General features: G+C 46.9%; 3 protein-coding genes across 3 annotated transcripts; 2 read left to right on the plus strand and 1 right to left on the minus strand.

The window, feature by feature from the left end:
- The first annotated feature begins 487 nt into the window (after positions 1–487).
- On the plus strand, positions 488–3,723 carry LOC112874046 (probable glycerol-3-phosphate acyltransferase 3). Its single transcript, XM_025937203.1, has 2 exons — positions 488–1,374; positions 2,645–3,723. Exons 1-2 carry the CDS (start codon positions 664–666, stop codon positions 3,542–3,544), a joined length of 1,611 nt encoding a protein of 536 aa, XP_025792988.1. The 5' UTR covers positions 488–663; the 3' UTR covers positions 3,545–3,723.
- A 544-nt stretch (positions 3,724–4,267) lies between these two features.
- Positions 4,268–10,855, minus strand: LOC112874045. Its single transcript, XM_025937202.1, has 10 exons — positions 10,537–10,855; positions 8,512–9,365; positions 8,246–8,372; positions 7,679–8,133; positions 7,491–7,571; positions 7,295–7,393; positions 5,960–6,118; positions 5,782–5,868; positions 5,536–5,607; positions 4,268–4,843 (listed from the first exon to the last, which is right to left on the minus strand). Exons 2-10 carry the CDS (start codon positions 9,274–9,276, stop codon positions 4,541–4,543), a joined length of 2,148 nt encoding a protein of 715 aa, XP_025792987.1. The 5' UTR covers positions 9,277–9,365; positions 10,537–10,855; the 3' UTR covers positions 4,268–4,540.
- A 2,292-nt stretch (positions 10,856–13,147) lies between these two features.
- Positions 13,148–14,299, plus strand: LOC112874048 (short-chain dehydrogenase reductase 3b-like). Its single transcript, XM_025937204.1, has 2 exons — positions 13,148–13,189; positions 13,293–14,299. Exons 1-2 carry the CDS (start codon positions 13,176–13,178, stop codon positions 14,071–14,073), a joined length of 795 nt encoding a protein of 264 aa, XP_025792989.1. The 5' UTR covers positions 13,148–13,175; the 3' UTR covers positions 14,074–14,299.
- The last annotated feature ends 632 nt before the right edge of the window (positions 14,300–14,931 follow it).

Consider the following 14,931-nt stretch of genomic DNA (forward strand, 5'->3'; position numbering starts at 1 on the left):
GAACTTAGCACCATACGTGGTGCAATACACTGTGGATGCTCTTAGACTCGCTACTAGCTAGTTATAGTTGAGTTGGGAAAGATGGTCGAGCGACCACATGCTTTATAGATATCAATTAACAATTCTTTTCTTAACGAACCAGGCAGGTGAGAGCTGCCGGAAGACGAAATTAAATTCGGATTGGATAATATGCAGTACGTTCTCTTGCCAAAGCTAAAAATTATCCCTACATGTTGTAGCCATAATATCTCCATGCCGTGGTACATCATTTGATTTTAGTGAAAGATAGCACGACGCTCAAGTAAGTATTAGATTATAATCATAGCTGATCGCGCATTAAATCTTGCAAGTGCCCATGCCAGGTTACCCATCGGCGGAAGGCACTCGACGGCTGCAGCGAGACCTCTCGTTTGGAGTTCAAAGACATCGCTCCAGATACATACACTTGTATATATATTAAATGCTTAGTTAGTTACCATCTGAAAGACAATTTAGTTGGACTCAGATGTGTGTATATAAACAGATGTAGATGCCGCGTCTCCTAATCTATCCACTGCTCCATCGCATCGCCACAGCTAGCCCAGCGCCTGCCAAACCCTGCTGCTGCCATTGTCGCGCGCTCCGGCGAGCTCACCGCTGCCACCAGCCACCAGGCAGCCAGCCATGTCCAAGGCCTTCGCCAAGTCCCTCTCCCAGCTCAACAAGGCCCTCATCAGGAGGCTCAACGCGCTCTTCATCCGCGGGCAGCCCCCGCCGGCGAGGCCGGACGGGCGCGTGGTGCCGCCGCTGGACGCGCTCGCGTCCGGCAGCGGCGTCGCCGTGTGCAAGGTCGAGGGCGGCCTGCTCAGGTCCTCCTCCGCCTTCCCCTACTTCATGCTCGTGGCGCTGGAGGCTGGCGGCCTCCTCAGGGGCCTCCTGCTCCTGCTGCTCTACCCGGCCCTGCGCCTGCTCGGCCACGGCCGCGCGATCAGGGCCATGGCCGCCGTGAGCTTCCTCGGGCTGCAAAAGGACGCGTTCCGGGCGGGCAGGGCGGCGCTGCCCAGGCTGCTCCTGGAGGACGTGAGCGCCGAGGTGTTCGACGCGGCGGTGGCGTCGTCCCGCCGGCGCGTCGTGTGCGTGAGCGCCATGCCGCGGGTGATGGTGGAGCCGTTCCTGAGAGAGTACCTCGGCGTCGGCGCCGTCGTGGCGCCGGAGATGAGGGAGTTCAGGGGGCGTTACCTGGGCGTCATGCAGGATGAAAGCGAGGTGCTGCGAGGGCTGGACGTGGAGAAGGTGATCGCGGCCAGGGAGGAGAAGGGCCGTGACGGTGACGACGTCGTGGGCGTTGGTGGACTCGGGTCCTCGTTTCTCCACCTCTTCCAAAACCACTGCAAGGTCTGTAGACCTCCTACCAGCTTATTCAAAATAAAGATTTTAATCATATAATTGGTGCCTAGTTATTACCTTGTAAAATTTGGCCACATTTAACAAGCAGCAAATTTATGCCGGCCAATTTGACTCGTGAAAATGACACTGTGCCAGCAGATTCACAAATTTGGTGGTATATGTTTGTAGAAATGATCGTCAAAGATGTAAAATGCTTTGAAAGCTGTTTGTGTTTGGCCACAGATAGAAAAAGGCAGCAGGGATATAGATGGTCCGTGTCTCCGAGAGAGATGCATCAAATACGTGATTGCATGACCGGACGGGGTAATTAACAACACAGCCTAACACGTAGCACGTAATCGTTGCCAAGAAAAGGAACTCGTCATCGGGTCCGTTCGTTTCACCCCTCTAAAGCCCGAAACATCTAAACTTTAGAGGCCCGGCACCGAACAGCCCTCTAATCCGGCCTCTAATAAGACCGCGATTCTTTAGAGGGAGCGAGCACTCTAAAGTTTTTAGAGCTCTCTAATAGAAAACGAACGCACCCATCATTTATAAATTCATCTGTCGGTAGACGTCCATTTCGTCTCATAAATCCATGATCGTGCTATCTAGTGCACTCTTGGGAATCATTGCAACATGCATGCGTGTGTGTTGCATATACTTGTATATGTAGATCGAGTCGCCTGAGCACATGAAACGTTGTTGACGTTTGGTGATACAAGTGAGATGCATGCATGATGCTAAAAAGTGTCTATCTTGTTCTACTTAAATTGCTCATGTTACAGCTCGATCACTGTTTGGTGCTACTTAATTAGTATTACTGTTTTGGGCATGCAGTGGGCATCATCTTTGAAGCCCTGAAGTAATGAGAGAGTAAAATTTGGCCAAACACTACAACATGAATGTGGAGTGCTTTCTGCGTGACTGCTCATCTGGATGACTTGAATGAATTGAGAGAAAATTTGGTGAAACATTTGGACATGGATTTGGTCTCGGTTAAGAAGGCAATACTAGTACACAATAGTATATTAGGTAGCACCAATTGAAGTAAACTCCGCCTTAATTAAATGCAAGACCAAAGAAGTATGTTAGTTCAACCTTCATTACACCTTGGGAAATTTTTTAGCAAAATGAACAGAACAGGAAAAGTGTGCAAATTGTCACTTTAGAACGCACGTTCTACCCAATTTTCTTCTGGCGCCTGTGCAGCAAGTTCCTTAATTTTAATTTACTGTGTGGGTCCACATTGATGGATGCATATGCATGGTGGACGCAGGAGGTATACGTGCCGACCGAGTCGGCGCGGCGGCGATGGCACGCGCTCCCGCGCCGGCGCTACCCGAAGCCGCTCATCTTCCACGACGGCCGCATCGCGTTCCGGCCGACGCCCGCCGCGACGCTCGCCATGTTCATGTGGCTGCCGCTGGGCGCGGCCCTCGCCGTCGCCCGCATCGCCTCCTTCCTCGTCCTCCCGTTCTCCCTCTCCGTGCCCCTCCTCGCGGCCCTCGGCATGCACAACCGCATCATCGCCAACCCCTCCTCGGCGGCCACCAACCTCTTCGCCTGCAACCACCGCTCCCTTCTCGACCCGCTCTACGTGGCCGTGGTCGCCGGGCGCGCCGACCTCGCCGCGGCCACGTACAGCATCAGCCGCCTCTCGGAGATCCTGTCGCCGATCCCCACCTTCCGCCTCACCCGCGACCGCGCGGCGGACTGCGCCGCCATGCAGGCGAAGCTTTCCGGCGGCGGCGGAGGGGGCGGGCTGGTGGTCTGCCCCGAGGGCACCACCTGCCGCGAGCCGTTCCTGCTGCGGTTCAGCCCGCTGTTCGCCGAGCTCGGGCGCGACGTGGCGCCCGTGGCGCTGCACTCGGCGGTGGGCATGTTCCACGGCACGACGGCGGGGGGTTGGAAGGCGCTGGACCCGCTGTTCCTGCTCATGAACCCCGTGCCGGCCTACATCGTGCAGTTCTTGGACACCATCAAGTGCGGCGGCGGCGGGGGGGTGCCGGAGGCGGCGCGCGCCGTGGCGAACGAGGTGCAGCGGCGGATCGCGGAGGCGCTGGGGTACACGTGCACGGGGCTGACGAGGAGGGACAAGTACCTCATGCTCGCCGGCAACGAAGGCCTCGTCGACGTCGACCACGGCGCCAAGAAGAAAACCGCTTCTACTACCTAGTATTGTGCTTACAGGCTTCAGCGGAGGATAATATATATAATAACAAAAAGATCAATTAAACTTTTTTGTGTTGTTCTACGTTATATGATCTGTATATACGCAAGGTAGTGGGCAAAAATCGTGTGCGTGTAAAGTTTGACAGATAAACTTTGAGTTAATAAAGATGTCAGTTGGATCAAGAGCTTATGCATGCATTCGACACCCTTTTTTTCGTGTTTGAGGTGTGAAAATAAGCATATATTTTTTGAATTCATCGACGGTGTCTCATCCCTTGTTCGGGAGTTTGGCAGCGCGCGCATGGGATGGGGCGTCCTCAACCAGTATCTCTGATGAGCTGACGCTGCATTCCATGTGATTTATATTTTTAAGAAACGCAAAAAAGAAAAAAAAAACACTTCATTGCGATGGCTATGACTCACCAGGAAAGGGGTCACTATGCCGGCCAGATATTCCTGTAGGAAATTTATCAGGCCAATCCCAGCCACCAACGACTAACCACCTCGCAGTCCTGACCTAATTAAAGGCCGGCGCTGGTATGACCTGCAAAGACTCGCAATCGACGCCTGTGGCCTCATGATCATGACGTAAACTGGTTTTCCCGTGTCGTGTCCATACGCTGCTCGATCCCAGTAAATATTCCAGCAGAATAGCACTTGGTACTGAGAGCTGGTGTAATGCAGCTCATGTTGCATGACCTGCAATTTATGCACGCATAAACACATATAATCTTAATATACCTACATGCATTTTGCATTTCAATTATGCTTTTCGCAACATGTCACAAGCAAGCTCCAAATGGTCGGGACGATAGATTAACATCCGCCAACACTCTTCCATGTTGGAACCGGGATTTTCCGTGGAGCTCCAAGGTTACCGACCATCAAGTCGGGACCAACTTTTCAGAGTTGTATTCCATAATAAATTTTTTTTTATTCTGCTTCCTTTTCATCTCTGCCCCCAGTTGTTATCGCCAAAACCAAACCTGCTTCGCTTCCCTTACCACTGTTTCTTTCCTTTCCTTTTTTTCCTACTACTACCGCCACCCTTTCCATTGCTTCCACCACCAGGTGAAGTCGGGTCACCTTGTGCGCTGAATGTAGTTTCGAACATGCCAGAATTGACAGCATTCTGGAACCACTCAAAGAACTCTTCCTCGTTGAGTTCTCCATCCATGTTTGCGCCATTCGGGACCTTACCACCCCTCTGTGCAGAGGAGCTCCCCTTGCCACTACTCTGCTTTGCTATGCTGGCATTGACATGAAAGCTTGGCTTGTGAGTGTTTGCCGGGCATCTCATTCCCTGGAGAAGAAAACAGAAATACCTATATCAAATCATGTACCCATTACTTAAATGTCTGCCAACAAAGCAGAGCCACCATTATTTTTCTTTTCCCTATTTGTCCCCTCAGCATGTAGGGCATTGTTCCAACTACAGCTAGAAATACCCAAACTTCGTTGTAGAAAAATTTAACCCTGTAGCTTAGCATAGATATTTGTGTTTAGCCTAGTCGACTAGTCTTGTATGCATTCTTCCTTGTTGCACATGCTTTTCGTATTCCAGATGGAAGGTTTTAAATGTATGATCTTCAAGTGTTTCATTAGGTACATGTATGCCATTGGATTTAGACATGACAGTAATCATATGGCAATCTGCACTTCCTAGTGCCTTTTTACAACTCAAGCTTTTAATATGGGATATAGGTGTATTGACTACATATCGACAATGCTAAAATTTATTTAGAGTGGACAATAAGAAAAAACACTGACAGCTCTCATTATCAGTTACTGCTACTAGATGCATGGGTTATTCAAGGGTACAGTACCCTGGACAGACCAAAGACTATACATATGAGACTCCAATATGAATATTTGCTACATGAAAGTACTTAAGACAAAAATGTAAAGAGTGATGGCCCTTTTGTGCAGAATAAGACGACTGTAAAAAAAATTAATGAACAGGTCTGAATTTTCATTGAAGAATATCTGAGTTACCTGACAGTCGAACCACTCAGTGACATCAAATATGTAGCTTTCTGCGCAGACATACGCGTGAGGTAAATCTAACTGCAAAACATAACACATCATACCATGTCAGACACAACTTTGTTGGCAGGTCCTGTGTTTTATACATACAGTTGCGCTAAAAAAGGGTACACATGACACAAATACATCATTTTTATTTCCTGAAAGAAAGCTACTGTTATTAAACAGCAAGGTTTGGAATATTTTGGTATTTACCTTCTGCAGCATGCCAAATAAAACAGGTTGAAAGGACTGTTCAACCCATCCATCGCCATCTTTAGCTTGATGAAAATCCTTGCAGTCCTGCAGTAAAAAAATAATGTTATTATTTTAAGACAATTACCAGTAGCACAGTATTGCAAATCACCCACTATCACATGCCAAAAGAAAGCACCTGACACCATCTAGCTTGAGATTTAGCTCTTCCCGTATAAATCCAAAGATGGAAGTCGCCACACTTTTTGCAGGCTATTCTTCTTGAAAGACCATGAGGACCTTCATCGACACCTTCAGAAGGGCTGAACCCATGTTGGAAAGTACCGTTTCTTCCATTCTAGTAGAATCAAAGAAATCACGCCAATCAGAACTACAGTGAATTTTCCCTTTCTGAGAACAAAATAAAGCAAGAAACAGGACACTCAAAGATTGCCGATTATAAACTTAGAGTATCCACGCAACACATAGCACAGTACCTAATAATGCAAGTAAAACAGATCCTTCTAAGTAGACCATGTCTTTTACTGTCACTTAAAATTTGATCTTGTGTCTTTCAGCGAGCGGGCCTTAGAACAACACAAGCATTTTATTTGAAGCATATTCACCTTCTATTTTCACAAAGATTGACAAAATTACAAATGTGATACCACTTTTAACTGCTAAAAGTATAAATGCAAACTAAAACTATGTGAAAATCATGTTCGGTAGTATTACCTAGACAGAAAATGATGTATTAAACAATTAGTGTTTGCAAAATCATACAGCACATGTGAGACAAACACCAGTCATATAACAGAATTTATCTAAACTTAGTTTGATATCCTAATCAAACTAGGAGAGATTTCATTACTGATTTTCAACAGCAGATTAATAAATAAGCACAGCACAACAATAAAAAACTAACCCTTATTCTGTACCATAATACAACATCGAAAACTCTCTTGCAAACTACATGGAACGATTGAACAAGCTGTTATCAACTTCCCACTGAAACCGTCAACCTGTCTAAAGGGACCTTTGGGGAAACCTAAAAGTATAGTTTTCTTCAACAAACACACCCACAAACAAACGAACTATAGAATTCCTTAATCAGTTCAACTCTTATGGCTACTGATAACATTTATCGATCATGCTTTCAGATGAGCTGATTAAGGCCATAGGTAGAGTTGAGTTGCAAGTCCACAAATGGCCAAAATCAGCCAAAGATCAATTTGATAAGCCGGTCAGTTAATCCTCTTTTGTGTTACCTGCAAGAACATCAAGTTATCAAACTTCCCTGTTGATCAGTACACCTGCATATGTAAACACTCCCAAACTAGTTCATAACTTGTACAGATTTGCGTAATTTTTCAGTGCAGTTAAAGTGGTCAGATTCCCTACTACAGCCATCAAACCATGACAGGTCAGCAGCTGTTGCAGGTAGCCTCATACTTGAACTACCTCAAAGTCAAAGAACAGGCATATAGAGAATTGTAACAAAGAATAAATAGCAATCAAGGAAAACTAATAAGACCTTTTGAGAAACATTCTGAAACCGTCTGAAGTAATTCAAGAGCTCCTCTCTCCTCAACTCATCATCATATGTCTTTCGTTTCAACGAATCAAGAAGAACCTGTGCATTGAGTTGGAACCTCATGAATATACATGGTCTTAGTAAAGATTTATCATAATTGTATCAATGATTATCTAGACAAGGAATATACACGAACCTCATATGCATTTTGAAGCTTTTTAAATGCATCAGCAGCTTTATCATTGCCCATATTCTTATCAGGATGGACTAACATAGCCTGTAAAAATAAAAAATCACTGTTAACAAAGATTATCATGCCGCAGCTTTAAAAACATCAATTTAAACTGAAAAGGTAGCATGCTTCAGGTCATCGTTTAGCATCACCTTTTTCTTGTATTCTCTCTTAAGAGATGACACATCTATGTTCTCGTATCGACGGAAACCTAATGCCGAATAGTGGTCAGTGCAGTTCAGTAAACGAGCCACTTCATCTTCAGAGGTCAGCTCTTTCTCAGATCCACTTGTTGAAGGATCACCAGGGTTTCGATCTGAGGCTCGAGCATATCCAGCTTGTGAGGTACCATCTGCTGATGGCTTAAATTCTTCAAAGATGTTGCCTGATCTACCTGAGCTTTGCTCTGAGCTCCTTGAAGAACCAGTAGATTTCTTATTGTCTACTTTGTTCTTTAAAAACTGCACTAGAACGTCACTAGAAAAAAAGGATAGGTTGAGGCTCAAAAGTAATCCGAGCCATCCAACATAGCTTCTTGCACAATACATTGAATATAAGCAGGCAACAAGGAGAGCTATCCGTTCACGTTTCAAGAAAAAGGAAGCACCTGCATTTTAGGAACAAAGGATATCACAGCTTAGGTATCTCTGCATTTACAAATTGTAAAACTTGAATAAGTTTTATCCCAAATAAATTATGAATAAGTTGTGGAATATGACCTCCAAGAACTATTACAGCACTTGTCCAAAAGCTTCCATAAAACCATAAAATCACCACTGCAAGCACTGATATAAGTAGGATGGCAAAACCTAGACCAATGAAGGCAACTGCAGAAGCAGCAATCACCTGAATAAAAAGAGTAATGAAGATAAAAACAGGATGATAAGGCACGATGAGCATATCATTTCATGATTCAATTAAGCTAGTACGCATTTACATTTTCAGATAATTTGAGCAGAAGGCCAATGAGATAGCTGAAACATACCATGAATATGAGCATTTTTTTTATCCCGATCATTGCAAAAATTGACAGCATGCTGCACCAAAGTACTGCAAGGAGGGAGTTTGTCCCCAATCGTAGCAAAGAATCAAAACCCCTTACATTGCAGTCTAACCAAACCGTCAACAAGAGCAACATCAACCTTCCAGCATTAAGCATCCAGGCTCGAATTATGGGATAAACATACTCGATCTTGCTTAAGACATAGGCACGCCCTTTGTTCACAATAGCCATGTAAGTGTTGATTGTTGGCCTTTTCCTGTCAATGAATCTTTTACCTTCTTCTACTAGATACATCATGGAAGCTCTAAAAATGGATGAAGCCATACAAGCCATGCACCTGGTCTTCTCCAAAACACTTTCTGCCAATCCAGGCAATGAAGTCTGCTCTATTGAAAAACTTTTACCAAAACCACGCCGTGAGGGCTTCTTGTTACCTCTTCTGTTTCTAGTACCTCTTGATGGAAGCTCATTCTCTTCTGAACTGCTTATATCCCAATTGGTATCCATTTGAGGCTGTTTTCCCAGAGATGGCATGCTATTGATTCTGCTGTTCTTTTTGCTGCTTCTTCCTTTCTTCTCACTGCTTCCTTCAGAACCCCTCGGTCTGCCTTGAACATGTGAGCCCAGGTTTCCACTATCCATGCTGCCCCTTTCTGGTGTATCTAGTATATCGCCATCAGCTGTACTTTGCCCGTTAGGTGAAGCATGATTGGGGCCACTTTTGCTTTGATTTCCTTTTCGGGCCATGATTTCACTTGAAACAAGGATACTCGCAGCTTAGGTTTTGATATAGGAGGGCAAATACATTATTCCATCCCCCTTCAGTAAATCAGTACCTATGGTTGCACCCAAAACATACCACAAAGATGCATATGACATCAGGATGGCTGAAAGAACTAATAAGAAGATCAAAACGGATACGCCCACGTTCACGTGCAACATTTTTTATTGTGACGAGAAACAATTAGTTTTGCCAGCTATAAGTTAGATATAACACTGTAAAGTTTCCGTGGTATGATAGAACAAAAACAAGCCCAGAATTCATGATTCTGTTATCAAGCAGGTTCCAACTAGTGAGCAAAGCTATTGAAATTTTGCAAGGTTTAGCATCTGAAACTGTAGCTTTAAATTTGATAAAAGTGTATGATAACAGAAGAAAATAATGAATATCATCTTTAACATGTGCAAGATTTGTTGATCAGTCAATTGAAGTTAGGGAGTTAAAGAAATATTTTGCAACCAGAAGGCTAGAAACACAACTATGTTCTCAGTACTTGTTCCATGCATGTGATAGAAGAACTAGGCCGTAAATGTTCAAGGTACTCTGTGCAAGTAGCTTCAGTTTGGACACTGAATAAAGCATCACATACACGTTGCTGGGAGTGGGAGTGAACAACGCTGAGTGCAGCATGTTGTATCTGCCCATGTACACAACAGACCAAACACTGCCCATTAGCTTCTCTCTCAAGCCCATACAGAGGCTGAATGCCTGGATTCAAAATTTCAGGTAAATACAGATAACACTGTTGCCTTGGGGAGTTGGATTGCTGATCCCAAGTTAAGCCACCAGATAGTTGCTCCTACAATGCAGCATATATCCAACTCATGAAGACTTATAGCTGGCCATGATTGAATTTAACTCCTGCTTGATTGCTTCTCTGATGTTACAGAGCTCGAGTAGAGAAGTTCTCAACTAGTGTGCATAGCTAGTCAGCTAGTGTGCTGATGCTGAAGGTGGCAGATTTGCGCACAAAATTTATCGGATGCAAACTACACCCGCACCTTGGACACTAAAAATTCCATGGATGTGTCAGCTAATACCAATCAAAGAACAAACTAAACGGACCGAACCATGGACGGATTGGACTGGGTTACTGGGGTTGAGCCACGCAGCATGCAATTCGGCAATCAACTTAACTGAGACGAACAAAATATTCCGATTCGATCGCGAACAAACAAACTCGCAGAGCATGGGATTGCCATGCAGACGAGCTAGGGTTTACTTACCAAAACGAGGCGAAATCAATCCGCTGAACCCGGGCGGATCCCCATTACACTAGGACGAGGCGGGGGAGCGGCGCTGCGCCGGCGGCGCCGGCAGCGGCGGCGCGGTGGGCCTGCGGAGCAGCCAACGGAGGACCGGCGGAGGGAGGGAGGCCGCGTGGGGAGCCTAGCCTAGTAGCCTAGGGTTTGGTTCGGACTCCGGAGGCGTGCGATGGGGATGGGATTCATGAGGTTGGGAGGGGACGAACGAGACGAGACTGCTGCTGCTGCTGCCCGGCTTCCCGCTGGCACGCCCCGATCGGATTTCTGCCTCTCGAGTCCTTTACCGGTACGGTTCTCTCTCTCTTCGGTAATCTATCCCTTTTTTTTCTTCTCCTCTTGAGATTACACGTAAAAAATATATTATATCTATATATATTAAAAATTTCTGTATCTTGATTTGTTAAAACGAAGTATAATATGAAACAGAAGATGTGCAAAGTTTGAAGACATCCTTTTCGTATCCTATGTTCCTAACGGGACCGAGGTCAGGTATTTGTTCATGTTTAGTTCCCAAGAACCTTTGCAGCCATGGCCAATTTTGCTCATCAGTGTAGGTGAGATTTTTTTACAAGAGTACAATCCAGATTTTCTAAATCGATCTTAAAAATAAAACAAATCCGTCAAAAAAATCCTATGCACATATTGTTGGGTGGGTGTCAAAATCTGCAACACGTCGATCTTTATAATTAACCAGCATGAGATTGTGCCCAATTGCATTATGTGGAGAAGGGGACAACACGTTGATATATACTCTCTCGTTCTAAATTACAATCCGTTTTGATTTTTTATACATAATTTTTACTATATATCTGGATATATGCACATCTAGGTGTATAGCAAAATATATGTATCTAGAAATCAAAATAAATTGTAATTTAGAATAGGGGAGTAGAAAAGAAAGAAAATGCCCAAAAAATTAGCATGAATGGCATTCAGCAGTCTATGCTGACAAGTGGAGACAAGATATGGTAGCTCTGATTTCTGACTTCGCAGCTTCAACTCGCTTTCCAACCCCTTTTTCCTTTTATTTTCACAAGATGACTTTTCTGCGGTTGGATTTACACAACTTACCGTTTGGACGTCGCTAGATGCATAAGCTAAAACAAATTGCTTACGGTACGAGCAGTGTAGAATACGGTGCCATCATGCAGTATTCATGACTGCTCAGAAGAGTTGTGAATACCTGACTCATGTTCAGTCAGAGACCATGTTACCTGATCAATCATTGTGCCCTTGGACGGACGGGCCAATGATTCATCGACTGTCGTCTGAACGCGTCGACACGGCAGTCAGCTCTGGCTGGCCGCTGCAGGAGTAAGCAGGATGCAAACAGATTCAGCTGGATTGATGCTTGAAGCTGTAAAGTAAGAATCGATTCCATCTTTGCCTGAAATCCATGGTCTGGTCTCTGGTCCCTGCATGGAATCGAATCTTCAGTCTCACAGACCACCAGCAGCAGCAGTCAGCAGTCACTAACCTACGTTCTGAAACCAACTAAGGATTAGCTTACGCCAACACACTGATAACCCATTTTTTCAGTGCTCTGATTACAAGTGTCAAGAAAGCACCGACCCGTTTTCTTATCACACCACTGATAAATGGAGAAGAAATGATACAATTCAGAATAAAACTGACCGAGAACTGAGAAGGAGGCCTGTGCTCTGAGTGCCGGTTGCATGCCGCGATCAATGGCGGGTGGGAGTCAGAGCTATTGTTTAATTTCACTGCTGCTCTTGACCTGAGACAGCGAAACAGGAGATGAAGTTAAAATAGCATGACAGCACGAGATCCGATAAGAGCATTGACCATCTAGAAGCTCCAACCGCCTTGTCTGAGTCGCCGCCGCTGAAGAGGCGCATGAATGAAAACTCTCCCCAGGGTGTGAAGCCAAGCAACAACAAAAATTCCTGCAAACTTTGCGCGGCAAGCTTCGCATGTGGCGACGCCAACAGCATAAAGATCACAGCTTTCTCTTGGAGGATATCATTCCATAAAAATGCAAGGCCGTTAATAATAGAATGTACAAGCGATTTGCCAATAAAGCAATCCTGAGATTTCCCCTGTTCGTTTCTTTTTAAAAAAAGAAATGGCGTCTTCTAGATTTGCTCTTGAGATTGCATTTTTTTTCTATTTCATGTTTAGATTTCTTGTATGGATTAGTAATGCAGTGCTAGCAGTGATCAGTGCCCGGGGCAGAGGAAGCATGCCAGCCAGAGCCGAGGGAGAGTGCCATGGCTGTGTCTGCCTCAAAGGGTGCAATCACCCATGGCCTCCACATGCCTCCATCTCCTCCTTCCATCTCGGCTGCACCAGCTTTCATCGTCTTCTCCATCGATCAATCTTCGAGGAATCATGGTTAGACCATGATGGCAGTTTGTTATTCTTTTTCATTACTACTATTTTGCAGCAATCAAGAACTAGTTTATTTATCGAGCTGCGAGTGTAACAGTGCTCAATCATGTCCTCTCGATTCTTTTAAAAAAGTAGGGTTGCTTTTATTAAAATACTGACAAGTTAACGAAAACTATAGGAAATTGCGGGCTATATAAACCCATGCTGTGTCCATCCCTGCTAACGCGCTAACGAAGTCAGCATCGACCATGTCCAAGCCGAGGTGAGTGTGCTGGCGGTGCTGAGTTTTTTTTTGGGGGATTTCGAGTTGCGACGTGCGTGCAGCTCCTGAATTGACACCGTTGGGTTTTCGTTATCGGCGGCAGGTTGGATGGCAAGGTGGCCATCGTCACCGGCGGCGCGAGTGGCATCGGCGAGGCGGCGGCGCGGCTGTTCGCGTCGAGCGGCGCCACGGTGGTGATCGCGGACATCCAGGACGCGCTGGGCGAGGCGGTGGCCGCGTCGGCCGGGTGCACGTACATGCGGTGCGACGTGACGGACGAGGCGCAGGTGGAGGCGACGGTGGGCGCCGTGGTGGCGGCGCACGGGCGGCTGGACGTCATGCTCAGCAACGCCGGCGTGCTGCTCCCGACGGGGTCCGTGATGGACATGGACCTGGCGGAGCTGGAGCGCGTGATGGCCGTCAACTTCCGCGGCGCCGCGGCGTGCGTGAAGCACGCGGCGCGCGCCATGGTGCCGCCGAACGGCGCCCGCGGCGGCGCCATCGTGTGCACGGCGAGCGTGGCGTCGCTCCAGGGCGGGTTCGGGCCGGCGTCGTACACGGCGTCCAAGCACGCGCTGCTGGGCCTGGTGCGCGCCGCGGCGGGGGAACTCGGGCGCCACGGCGTGCGCGTAAACTGCGTGTCCCCCAGCGGCGTGGCCACGCCCATGAGCTGCGCGCTCATGGGCGTCGGACCGGAGGAGCTGGAGGCCATGACGGTGCCACACAACGTGCTGCGCGGGAAGGTGCTGCGGGCGGAGGACGTGGCGGAGGCGGCATTGTTCCTGGCGTCCGACCAGGCGGGGTTCATCAGCGGCCACAACCTCGTCGTCGACGGCGCCACCACCGCCGTCAACCCCGCCGTGCTGCACACCGTCGGACTGTGAATGCCGGCCGTACCCTGTCTTGTTTGCCATTGATCTGGTCCTGTTTTCTTTGTTCATACATACACCTCTGCACAATGCCACAATCTTATGAATGAAACAGTAATGCACACCATTGTAGAACACTAGAGCTCTGTAAAAAAGCTGTGCCATTTGTTGTCTTGACGTGTTGTGGAAGAATCAAAGCAAACAGATCGACCTACCCTGCCGCTGGCCGGCGGCGCAACAAGGCGGATTTTGAAGTCTGAACCCGCGGCGCTGTCGGTCAGCGCACACATGAGGCCATGATCAAAGTCAGCCAGAGGGGCACGTGCATCTGGCAAAGCTCTAAAAGTGATTCGGCATCTAGTCGTTGTGCTTGCAAATCGTAATCACTGCCGTTTGACACTTGACAGGCAGAGAGATTAGTTTAAGGGAGCCATCTCCGCAACCCCGAGATCTTGTCCAAGCAGGAACGGAAGACCAGAGTTTCGAGGGCAGCGCCTGCTCCTGCTTGACGGGAAGAGGAGAGGAGAGGCTGCTGAGAGTGATCAATCGCTTTGTGCAGAGCCTATATAGTTCGCCATCTGTTGTCACCCGGCATCGTCAACGAGCTGGTAAAGCACCAATCGATCCTACTAATGCAGTCAAGTTCAGTGCAGCTCAACGAACGTCTGAATATGCCCAAGAGCCCCCAGATGACGCATTGCTGCTATATATTCAGCTGAATCACTCACTCTGAATAACTGAATTGTCGCATTCTGTGCTGTGGAAAATCCTGAACAGATAAGCAGCCACCAAAGCTTAAGGCTCGAGGTTGTTCTTTGTTAGTTTTGTGCGAGAATGGCCTGAAAAGAAAAATCAGACTGGCTACTTCAAGCG

This window comes from Panicum hallii, chromosome 9 (genome assembly GCF_002211085.1).
Source record: "Panicum hallii strain FIL2 chromosome 9, PHallii_v3.1, whole genome shotgun sequence".
In the NCBI taxonomy this organism is placed as follows: domain Eukaryota; kingdom Viridiplantae; phylum Streptophyta; class Magnoliopsida; order Poales; family Poaceae; genus Panicum; species Panicum hallii.